This window comes from Melanaphis sacchari, unplaced genomic scaffold, assembly GCF_002803265.2.
Source record: "Melanaphis sacchari strain LSU unplaced genomic scaffold, SCAv2.0 Contig80_pilon_pilon, whole genome shotgun sequence".
Classification (NCBI taxonomy): Eukaryota; Metazoa; Arthropoda; class Insecta; order Hemiptera; family Aphididae; genus Melanaphis; species Melanaphis sacchari.
Genome location: NW_020271570.1, coordinates 583,315 through 597,317, shown reverse-complemented (window position 1 = coordinate 597,317; position 14,003 = coordinate 583,315). Strand labels below are relative to the sequence as shown.

Sequence of the window (14,003 nt, the reverse complement as noted above, 5' to 3'; positions counted from 1 at the left end):
TTATTGTCTACTTTTGTATATTTTCACAAAATAACATAAATATTTGCATAATATATTACAATGTTTTATTATACCGCATGAAAACTTAAGAAAATAGTTACGCTATGCAGTTTTTAAAATTATAAAAGCGTGTTCCATGACAACCACTGATGTTTCAAACTTGAAAACATAAAATCCCCTTTTTAAATTACACCAGTTCTTACTTTAAAGTCAAAATATAATGTAACGGTTGTATTTTTTGTATTACGTCATAATTGATTGTCTCATTACATTAAATTAAAGTGTTACATATTTAAGCTTTACTAAACTCATGACCACTGAAATATTTAAATCACGCGACAATTACATTTTTTTCGTTACGAAACAATCAATAATAATTGTAAACATTAAATGTCTACTATAATGGTGCCTATTATTTCGATAAAGGTTACGAAAACAAAATTAAAGTTCATAGTTTTTTTATATTTCATAATTATCTACGTAATGTTTCTCCACATTTTTCTTACAAAAATGTTGGCATTTATTTAAATTGATTTTCGCTCACAAACCCAGACCCCCGCCAATACCGATAACAAATTATAATAAAAATACCGACTTTGACAGGTGAACACCCGGCGGCCATGCAACATGGCAACAGCAGCAACAGCGCCGTGACCAGGCTGCTGCCAATTTTCCTGTTGTTCGTGTGTCATTCCATTCAGGTGCTGTTGGTCACTGACCAATGTTTGTACGTGCCGTCTCGCGTCGTCAAACTGGCAAGATGAACGGCTACGCGCAAACACGATTGAAATCATTATTAAAACAATATCATAACTAATCTATGTCGTGTACGCGTGCGTGTTTATACAACGACAATAGTATTTAAGAATGTATAAAATATAAAATGAATTTGTACAATATATTTTTTTTTCTTGTTGGACTTTAGCCCGGCGACTAGGGCCATTAGTTTTTTAGGAGTTATGAACTGTGGTAGGGGTAAGAGATTGATACAGTAGGTTGTTTTTACGACTGTTACGGTTGATAATAAACACGTGTATGTGTGTCGAGGTTTTTAACCACTATGAACCCGGGCGGTCACCCATCCAAGAGCTAGTAGCTGTGGCCGTTACTTAACGTTAGCCAACGCGTCACGCCAAGCCACAAGTGTATAATAATATTATTACGATCATCGCTGTAAAGAAAAAAATCGCAGTCGCCAGCGCCACTACACAGTAAGACATAATATGCTAATAATTGTATGCGGGTACGTTCGACATTATGATGTATTGTACTGCGCGTCGAGTGAATTCTTTGGTTTTCATTTTTTTCTACACTATAATAATAATTTTATTGTTACATATTATTAACTAATGTTATTATTGTTATTGCGTAAGCTTGCTAGAGACGTATTGTCACACGGTTTGTACTCGGACGGCGTTTTACTGTTTAACGTTCGTGTCGACGGTTTAAATGATGCGATAAACGAGAGACAGGGACAGAGATATAATGATAAAATATATTACTAATTCTATATTATTACTGTTGCAGACGTAAGACGCGTTCGGGTGGTGGGTGGTCGCATTTTTCGTGGCAGTGGTTTTTGGCATGTCGAAAATACTTTTGTTTTTTGTTTATAACATAAACACACTCATTATAAATTATTATAATATATAAATTATTACTAATGTAACTATTATGATATAAGATAACGGAAACAAATGCGTGCTTGTAAATATTTATACCTACCTATTGATGTTTGGATGTTTGTTTCCCGTATTGTTCCTTGCCGCTTGAATTTTTCACTCGTACGAAAATAATATATATTATTATATACCATGATTTATGATCTAAACGTGTTTCTATCATTATATAATATTATTGTAAGCTGTAATATCAAAATTATTATTATTGCCAATCTATTGATGTTGTATAGTTTTGTTTTGCGTCTGTGACCTGTGTATAAAAGTTTCCTATATCATAGCTGTTCGTTTTCTCATTATTGTGTACAATGCTGGATACTATATATTACATTTACAATATTAATATATTATAATATGTTTGTGTATTATTATCGATTTCGTTATTTTATTAAAACCAATCGTTTATATGTGATGTCGGGAGTTTAATTTAGATTATTAAAATTTTAATGAAAATTATTGATAATAATAATAATAGTGTTTAATTTATTTATCGTTTTTTTGTTGTGTTAATCACTTCCGACCTGTATAGTGTCGTTGTAACGTGTAAATATAATATTATAATTTATAACATAATAATAATAAATAATACTATCATCACCGTTTTGTATATAAGAAATAATATCAGTAATCACAATCAGTATGTTATGTTTTTATTTTTGTCTTAATTAAATTATAATTAAATGTAATAAACGTATAATTAAAAATCTGAATTTAATAGAGATATTTATTAATCAAATCATCTTGGAAAATATCATCCAGAACTTGTGTCTACCGCATCATAGAATAATTAAACACGAAACACGATCGTTCATTATTCATGTCGTCGTGACCACCAACCACTTACATACAGAATACAGCATTTATAATACAATTGGATTTGTCAGGTATATTACCATAAAATTAATTTAGTTTTACATAATTGATTTTTAAATCATTTAAAATATGATAATATTATTTTGTTTCTAAAATATTGAGCAAAATTCTTGCCACTAAATATACCACGAATAATTAGGTATCTAACAAGAATAATATTATATCACTGGAATTTAATTTGTGTAAATTATAACCATGTTAAAAAATATTAAAACCTTGGTTTATTTATTTAAATTTAGACAATAGAATACCCAATTATAATAAAATAAACGTTCACAGTATTAGCAAAATTTGTTTTAAAAATAATGAATTTAGTCCAAAATAGAGTTAGTAATAAAACGCTAACAAAGATTATTAAAATTTAAACAATTCGTTCTCATGGTTATTTATGTTGCATTACATTATAGTTGCAAAATCTTGAATATAAACTACTCATTTCTTATTTAAAGATTAAAGATAGATAACAAAAACTCACATAAAATAGTATATAAATTATGACTCAGAATACATTTTTTATAGAGCCATTATTATTTTTTTTTTACGATTTTACATTTTTTATACTTAGAATTAATTATACGTGTACATAATATCATATAATATTAATACTAAGTATTTTAGTTATAAGTTTATGATGGAGATTGATAATATATACGATATGAAAAAAAATAATATGATATAGGAACCTAGTAACGACACGGTTCTACAATAAAAAATTATGAATAATATTCTCAAAATAAAAGGATAATGTATGTGTGTGTGTATAATATATAGAAACAGATGATAAAAAAAAAAAAAAAAACTAAAATACACCTAAGAAGAATTTTTGCAATCTCTATTAATATATTATAAAGATCGTAAAAGATAGATACTCGAACTCAGGAGATAAGGACAATACAGTGAGTCGATGAATTTTGTTGGTAGGACACACTACCACGTACGACCATTATAAGTATGTAGTTATAGCATTGGTGTTATACTATAAACTTAAATTTATAAGCAACATGATTTTCACTCGATAAATATGGTTATGAGGTGGAATATATTTTTCTTGCTGTAGTAGTTACTAGTTAAGTATCAAAGTAAGTTTAGTACAGATAAACCGTAAATTCAAATAAATACGTGAATGTACGTTTTGTCATTCTTATTTCGTTATTTTTACAATGATAATAATCTTATACTTTGTTATTCAAATCAAAATATGTTTAATATTCATTTTTAATTATAGAAAAACAAACATAAATTACACATAAATAAGATGGTTATAACTTTTTCAGGTATACTTATTAAACGGATATTTAAAAGAAAAGTGATATAATTTTTAGAACAAAAAACAAAGTGATAAAAATTTAATGTTGTAATAAACTAAGTGTCTACCTACACCGATATGAATAACTTTTTTTTTAAACTTTCGTAGAAAATACCTTACTCTTTAATTAACTAATTCTATATTAATATTTATAAGTTATAACTTAATAATAAATAAATAAAAAAAAAGTAATTATTTCATTTTCACTATTTATTATTCTAAAAAAATAAATAAATAATAACCTTTTACATGTATTTATAAAATAAATTTTATTAGAAATAATATTAAAAGTAAAAATTTAAAACCAATCTATACAGGTTTTTTTTTTCATGAAGTGTAATAAATAAAATTAAACATTTTTGTTTAACCAATCCAGATTGTTATTTTTAATAACTTTATATCAAAAATGTAAAATAAAATACTAAAATTATAGAATCAAAAAGTAAGATATTGTGCAAGAATTAAGAAAGTATTATTGAGCAAAAATAACGATTGATAAGAACTAGGTATTCAAAGCGTTGAAAAAAAAAATGAAATAAAATAACAAAACAATGATAATTACTTTTATTCTTAACAAACGATAATAATATTAATAGCCAGTAAAATTCTATAACGAATACATTTTCCTTTTTCATTTGTACAACTTTTATGCCCATATTAAATAACTTAGCTACATATTTATTTTTATCATTAATGTATTACATTTTTTACGATTTTTCATTTACCTTGTAAATATGTAATACATTTTTGAGGTAAATCGTGCTTGTGTAATTATGAAAATTAATTGATAATTAGTTAATTAATATATTATTATAAACCTCAGTTTATATATATATATATATATATATATATATATATATTTATGTTATCTATATCAGTAAAATATGTTAACTCAAGGTTAAATAAATATTATTCTTAGCAATAAACATGGTGTTCTTTGAGAATTTACTAATTTAAAATGAAAGAGTCATGGGGATATTGTAAAATAAAAATTTTCCTGATGTTTAACTTAATGTGATGACTAATATTACTCAATGCAATAGTTTATCCCTTTAGCCCCATAATATTATATTCAAAGTGTTCTAGATTCTAGAATCTAGATGAATCAATTTTTCATTTAAACAACAACATGATGAACCGTCGATCAATTAATTAAAACTAATACAAGCACGTTAAAAAGTTCTTTACTCTCAAAATAAAAAATAATTTTTCTAACATAATAGTAATTATTTTATAGACGACTCGGCAATACTCTCCATGTAAGAAGTATTTTGCTACTCTGTGATCGTAAATCATACGACTTTTTTTAATGTATAAAACGTTACCCGTTACCATGTCTATAATGTTTATAAAAGATGTACTGAAGGTCCGTTGATAAAAACAAACCATGATACATATTAATAATTATAATATCACTATACGATATATGTATATCATTGGAATCGGTGTTGATACAGTAGTCAGAAATTATTGCAAACTGCAAGCATCATTTAATTTTTGGATTTATTTCGAAGTGATTATATATTAATACGTTATTAATTACGCTATAATATAGTATTGCAATCAAATATGATTTTTATCGAAGCGATTTAATTTTTTTTTCTAATTATAACAAATATTTTTTCCATTATTAGAAAAAGATTTTTTTTTTTTTTTTAACATCTAATCATTATAAAATTAGATAACTGAAGAGTTTCGTACAACAAAAGACTGTTGAATACAAATATATCAATTAAAAATGTTAATTGTTTTTCGAAAACTTTATAATACGAGAATTATTAACAACGAGTAATTAGATACACTGAAACAACTATTAATTTAATGTAATTCAGAAACTATCTGTACAATAATCGTCACGTCCATTTAATTTATAGACATTTAACGACAAGTCGTTTTATTAGAAATTTTAGTCACGTTTATACCTACTGCACAATAAAAACTATTTATATTAAAAAAAATCAACAAACTATGATAATATCTTTAATAATACATTTAATGTCATTCAAAGCAATGTGCAACATATTATGTCGTCGTGAAAACGAGTAAATTTGACAGTAACCATTATTAGTGGTACAAAAACTTAATGTTGTTGTAGTTCACGTATTGGATTTTTAGATAAAAATGTATAGTGATTCCTGTACATGATACATCCCTAAAAATAATTTTTGATACACGACATTATATCATAAATCTGGTATGTTTATGAGTATTCGATATTGTTTGTTTTTCTATCAAAATATACTTGTTTTATTTCTAAGATATAAACTATTCAAGCCATTGAATATAACATCTGAAAACATATTTAAATTTAACATAACTTTCGTAAAATTTACTAGAAAATAACTTTTTCTACCTTTATAAAACTGATCTCTTAAACTTTTCAAAATTAGATTTTAAAATGTTAATTTTATTGAAGTAAAAAAATGAATATAAAATTGTAATGAATTTACTGTCAATAATTTTTAATAAAAAAAAAATATTTATTAATATTTAACAGAGTCATTATACATAGTCACACACACACATACACACACGCGCACACACATTCATAGAAGATCGCCCATATTTAACTCTTTAATAACAGTTAGTATCGAATCACTCTAATAATAATGTTTAATTTTGAAATATTTGGTGATAGCAAAACAAATGATATTTTATCAATAAAGTGATAGACCACAATTTGAACATTATTGAAATACGAATTATTTACAAAAAACTGCAGGCATTTAAACATTAAAATCAACGAAAAGCCCACGCTGAGGTATTAAAAGTTAAAAAAAAAATGCTTGGAGCTTAAATGGAAAACATAAATAAAACAACAAACGGTTAGTTGTTTACCCATTTCTTCACTCCACTAATAACTATACTAATAAGCAAAATCTATAAAATCAAGCTATATACATACTAAAATAAAACGTTTGGGACTAAAGCCAAAAAAGTATCACAGTATCGTTTTTGTTCTCAATATTAATTGATTAATTAAATAAACTCGAGTAAAGCTTTTAAAAACTATTCTATTTATAAAAAGTAATGTGCATGTAGAATATAATACCACTACAAAATAATGTATAATATATTATAATAATATACATTTTTATATATTTTAACACGGCGTATTAGTTATGTAATTTTAATACAGTAAGTTTGCCTTCTGCAAATTACTGATCTATTTTATTGTAATATCTAAACATCGATTTACTACAGATAAATAGTTAAAGTATAACGGAAAAACCCATATTCCATAATACCAAACTATTTACATATACTAGCACAATTATTCATAGTGCAATTTTAGTTTTGAACCAACCGTCAAACCATTACAGGTAGGTATAATAAATAATAATAATATATTATAAAATATACTGTATAACCATCATGCATTATACCGACCTGAATAAGTATAGACATAAATAAATCAACAAAAAATGATCGAAATCAACCCAAAGGTTATTGATCAATACATTGTATACAATGCAATATTATAAAACACGCATTAATCGCAAAACATACATAAACATACATCATATTATTTTTATAAGTTAAAATCATAGAGTGATAATAAAAAAGACAATAAAGGTTTTTGACTTGGGGTAATATAGGTACCAGTGTAAAAAATCTACCACGAAAAAAGGTTATGATAAATAATAATATTATACTGTCTACGTAAACGTCATCGGAAAATCTGAAATATTATTATTATTATTATTATTATATAACATTCTTTTAAGCTGTAAATACTAAATATAATATGTAGAAAGTTCCAATGATGTATTTTGCAAACGGATCATTATATTATAAATTATAATATATATTAGTCGTATTATACATATAACGTCTATAATATTCATCCGTACAAAAATAGTATTGTATTATATAATATAATAATTTTTTTATACGAAATATAAGAATTTTAAAGATTGTCTGTACTTGTTGTGTGCCCAAGGGGTTTGTGAAACAGAAAGAGGGCGGGTTAATTATATACACGATGATTCGCCAAACACGCTCACACCTGTTTTATCCTTTAAATGTGTACTTTTCTTTTATAAAAATTCTAATTCTTATTGTTTCAAAATTTATAATATACTAATGATGTTTACATAAGACTATACATGGTTTAATAATATAAGTTTATATCACCAGTCTTTAATTGGTATACAAATATATTTCGTGTTTAAAAATTTGTAATTTTTAAGCATACTTATATATTAAATTTAAAAAATCCAAGTACACTTCCAAGTGAAAATGAGGATAAGCATACCGAGGTAAATCGCTTGCACGATATGTAAGTATAGCAGCTGTTACAATAAATGCAGATGTTATAATAGTGGTTCTACGTAAAATACAATTTGGTAGATGTATGTGTAATAATAATATCTGACCGCACAAACCTGTCAATATTTCATAGTATTATATTATAGTATCATATGTTACACTGAAGTATAATGTAATTAATATAACGTAAATATGTAAATATAAAATTAAAATAATAATAATTCGGAGAAGTATATTTATATGTATTTTGTATGTATTTTTAGAGCTTGGAGTCCATAAGCCAAAAAAATTATAATATATTGCACATTACAGCATATATTATACTGCCTACAATTTTGTACATGATTTAATTCTGTTATTTACATAATAAACGTTATTTGAAATTTCATTATTGTTTGATAGTATATAGCGTTTTAATTAACCAAGCTGATCACCGGATGACATTTAACCTAAGTACATTTACAAGTTTATGATAAAAAAAAATTATCTACAAATAGCATAATAGTTATATTTATAATTATAGTTTGAATGAATATATAAATTTAAAACAAAAAATATACAATACAAAGTACAAAGTAGGTATGTATAATATGATATTAAGTAATTTTAAATCATTTAGACACAGTATGCGTCGTTCAAAATCTTATGTAAAATGCTTAAAACATAAATATAACAATTATTTAATACTATTTTTGATTAAATTTTAATGAGATTTTGTAACGAATCTTATGGCAACAGAAACAGTAACATACAACAAACTCGAAGCAGTAAATTTTTTAACGTACAGATTAAGTGATGAACGAATAGTTTAATAGATCAGATTAAACACACATAAACCAGCTTGAAAATTATACGCCCCAAAAATAAACTAAATTTGTATGCTAAATTCATTGGTTAATATACTATAAAAATTATAAAATATGAACTAGGAATAAAGTATTCTTGTGTAGTAGGTACCTAATGAATAATAATATGATATTTTAAAATCAATAAAATTTCAAATAATATTTTTTAAATAGTTTATGTATGCAAAATTATAGAATTTAAATCTACAAAATTGAATGATTTAAAAAAAAAAAAAAAAAACAAATAGATATATTCAATATTTATATAAATCATGAATATAAGTTATAAATTTTACTTATTTTTATTTTAATAATATGTTTTGAATATAAAAAGAAAAACTTGAATTTCAAATTATTCAACACATATTAATAAATAAATAATTAATTTTATGTACGCCAAAAACAAACGATACCCTAAAATAATATTCTAGAATACATATAATGAACACTATTTTACATATAAGTTTGTAGTGAATAATATTGAAATATATCTTGGTATAGACTATATTTTTAATCAAACAGTAAAAATATAAAAATGCATACATATTTTTGAACTATCCATATGTTTATATATTATGATGTGACCGCTTTGATTACTTGATTGATTTTTATTTAGCATGGACTAAACTTCAACGATCAAACATACTTGATTTGTTTACTTACCGTATCTAACCAGAGTTTTTCATTTAAATTATATCATTGCTAAGTACTTAGGTATGACGTCAGCCGGTAGGAACTTTTATCACAGTTGTAACTAGTTTCAAGATTTGGCCAATAAAAATCCTTGCCAGCTGACGTCATATTATCATATAATAAATTAGATTTGTTTATTATTCCATTAATGCGCTTATAGAACAGATTTTAGTATTATTTCTGTCATACCTTTAAGTATTTAGCCACGAATGATATATTCATGCAGGCGCCTACTTAGTATTCTCATTATCGATTGACAATATTATGGACCATTTTAAAAATATGGTTATTTTAAATTGAACTTAACATCTCCTAGTAGCAAAACACAAAATGTATACGTTATATTATAATATAGGTATTCAATTATCGATTATATCAGAAGAATAAAGATACCACCCGATTACAAACTATGTTAGCTGATGTAAGAAAAAAGTTCTAAAATATTACAAAAGAAACTCTTTGTGCGAGATTTATTTCTTAAATATTTATTAAACATCAAAAGAATATAGACGTTTATCGACAATAGAAAAAAAAACACCGTCAAGATTTGAAATATTTCATCGATCTAGTAAACTATAGTTTATTATGTGAACACGAAACAATAAGAATTCATATTTAAATTTACACTTATGATTAAATCACAAAAAGAGTAACATAAAAATACACACACAATACCGTTACAAATCATTCGCATGGTAATATTTTACAATTATCAATCTCTGATAAAGAAAAAGTTGCAAATTTACAAAAAATATACTATATTACACTTTTATGTGTGGATAATTATATATGACACTTATTAGTTGTAGAGAATTATATATGTTCAACCCATTAGTTAAGTGAAATCAGAAAAAAATGTTTAAATATTTTGTCAAATTGTCTACTAATTATTAGTTTAAACCAAGCTGGTTTAATACAAACAATTTAAAAAATTTTAAATAAAATATTGTCGTTTATAAAAAAAAAAAAAATAATACAATAATTTATAGAGTGGGAATATAATTGAATAGATAATATAAATAAATACAAATATACACTAATCATTAATCATAAAGTTTTAAATCGTTAATAGTTTAAATGGTTCAATTTGACTTATTGAAAATGGGACAAAAACAATGAAACATTTACCACATATAAACGTAAAACAATTTTAAACGAATTGTTTTATGAGGCAACGTTGTTATCAACAAGATTGTGTTCAATAGATATTTAGACTTAAAACACCAAAAACAGAGTGTTTTAATGTTGTTAAATTTTAATGGGTAATCGACATTAACGGGTTTAAAAAAAAAGCGACTTTTGAGTCGAATGATATAAAAGCAAATATAAACCAAGGATGCCCGTTATGAAGAACATGTATTTTATTCAACATCGTTGCATCATTTATGGGGCTCTTTTGAGTTCAAGTCGTAACAAAATCAGACCATAATAGGCAATAAAACATAAACAAATAAAACTGCAGAGGCTTTGTGACGTTAATACAAATTATTTTAGGGTTCCGTAGATTATACGGTTTTTGCTAATGCTTAATGTGATTCAAAGCGTACGCGTGCAATGGTATTAAACACCCTGTGGCAACTCTTACATTTATTATTCCAGGGATAAATTTTATTTTCTCGAAAATACCTTTTAAAATCAATTATAGCTGTTGAACTGTTAAAAAAACTATTATTATATATTTTATATGTCCATAAATATAAATGAATATCCCACAGAAAAATTGGTGTGCATAATAATACTCTCTGCGCTTATTAATAAAAGCCTAATCGTTAAACATAATCGTTTTTACGAAATCGCATCTATCAAATTTACCACAATAACTTTCGATCTGATGATTAACTAACTACAATTATAAAATAACAATATTTTTTAAATAAATATAAAATACAAAAGAACGTTTAAAGTATTGAAATATTTACTACTTTGATGTTCGACGTCATATTGGTACTAATATTATACAAAACTTCATGCTATGCTCAGTTAATTGAAATACAAGATGATAATACTATACATTAGGATCACACGCAAAAGCTATGAAAATGATTAAATTGTTTAACTTTTTTGGAATATGCTAAACAATCAATATAAAACTCTTTACTTAAAAAAGTCCCAAAATTGTTAAAATTGTTCTTGAGTCATTAAATACTTTCGTTTAATAACTAAATATTGTTATTAGATCTTATCACTGTTTGCTCAACTAAGTTTTGATCAAGTTACTTTAATGTCTTGTATGTATTTACAAGTTAAGAGATTTAAACTGATTGGTTTTAAAAATACAATTCTTTGTATATTTTTATTAAAACCGAATATGTTATGTAGTGTGTCTTGATTACACAAAACGACGTAATGATAAATTATTTTGATTTTTAATACAATAACAAGTTCTGGAGAATCGTGCAATTAATTTAAAAATATATTAAATTTGTTTAAAAAATAATTTGCACATAGTCACTACGAAACGATATACTACCCTTGTAGTTAAAGCAAGCTAATCAAAGATGTGTCAAGTAAAAGATTATTTAGATAAAAATTGTAACCATTGTTACTATAACAATATGAGTCGTTCGATATTTTATATTTCATAAAAAAAAAAAAAAAAAAAAAACGATAATATTAAATCTATTTTAACAGAGCATGGCATAAAATGGTTCTTTTGTTGATAATTTTTTATAAAAAACAATACAATTTAAATAAATATTAAAGTCAAGATATACTTGAAGAATTATGGTACATAAAAAAAAGTGAAAAAACAAGTAAATTATTTGATATATACGTAAAAAATTCTAAAATACAGCTTCTTAATATTTATTATTTTATTATATTATATTATCTGTTTTTGGTTTACAATTATAGAGTGAAAATAAAATTCAATGTAAAGACATGATTAGTAAATTTCTTTAAAAAGTCATTTGTTTATGGAACATAAACTTTGAGCAGTGGAAAGTTAATTTTTTAATAAACTAATAAGTTACTGCAATGATTCTGTTTTAGATTCAGTAGCTAATGATGATTCGAAGTTTGCTATAAAAACTGTTTTTTAATTGTATATAATAATAATAGTTTATTTCCACGAAATCAAAAAATGTTTTGTATCATCTACCCATATCGCCCTGCGGGCGCTTATTCAGTTATATAGGATTGTATTGTATGTTTAACTCTGTTGTATTACAACGGATTTAGCAGATACCACTGAAAATCAATATCATATGTTTGGCATTCAAATACATGAAATAATAATTTTATTAATATTGTTTGACGACTATAAAAACATTATACACCAAACAACGATGCTATCATAGTAATTATATTATTATAGAAGAGATTATATTCGACCCTAAATAAAATAGGACAAGTTTGTAAATTATACTCAAATCAAAAACTACAGCTTAACTTATGTCCACAGTAAAAAGTCTTTAATTGACTACCAAATCTAAGCCTAGGAATATAGTCGTTAGTTAAATAAAGATCCACACATTTGTGACAATAAAGTTCTATTAATATAAAATTTACGGAAACATATAGTACCAAGATATTGTTTATAATTCACTTGATGGTTTTTCAATTATTTTTTATTTTTACTATTTTAAGAATTTTTATTAATCGCACCACACAAAATGCCAACTTAACACGCTCCCTCAAAAACTTAGGTACTATAGTTATTTTTGCCTTATCCGCTATTTATATTTTTTTTTTTTAATTTTTATAATTTACATTAAAATTGTTTAATAAATATGACTGCAGTAATTATAATATCATTGATACATTGTATCGGTCTTTTTGACGTCATTATTAACATTATTTATAATTATTTATGGATTAATAACTATTATCCTAATATATTTAAGCATTGAATTAAAGTAAATCAGTTAATTATTGTAATTGCTTGGATAATAAAAATTTTATGAATTATTTTCGTTCTACTTTTTTTAATTTCCTCTCATTTTATTAATTAAACATTATAATTAACATTATTTTATTTTACATTATTAATATTCAATTTATGCGCATAATAAAAAATTCAATACATATTAAAAAAGGGCGAACATAAAGCAGGTGCATCTTTCACTGACACTCTCTTTCCTTCAAACACTATGGTTACGATAACGCTTTTATTTCATTCATGGAACCAAAATTAGATTAGCCATCTATTTGACTTAATTGAATATAGTAACTTGAATTAATTTAAAGAAAAAAATGTAATTACATCACATTTTAAAATTACTATTTAATTTTTGTTTGCTTAAAAAAATTAAAATTTGATTTTTGAGCAATGATTCAATATGGTTAGGTACTTGTTAATAATATTCTCACAATAGAATTTTGGTGTATTTTAGA

The 14,003-nt window shown here is 24.5% G+C and overlaps 1 protein-coding gene across 1 annotated transcript in view; it reads left to right on the top strand.

Annotated features, from left to right (window-relative positions):
- Nucleotides 1–2,157, top strand: part of LOC112601970 (protein amalgam-like) — a 309,973-nt gene extending 307,816 nt beyond the window's left edge. Inside the window, exon 6 of the mRNA XM_025349872.1 lies at nt 604–2,157. Coding sequence (XP_025205657.1) covers nt 604–764 — 161 coding nt within the window. The 3' untranslated portion in view covers nt 765–2,157. The remainder of the gene's footprint in view (nt 1–603) is intronic.
- The last annotated feature ends 11,846 nt before the right edge of the window (nt 2,158–14,003 follow it).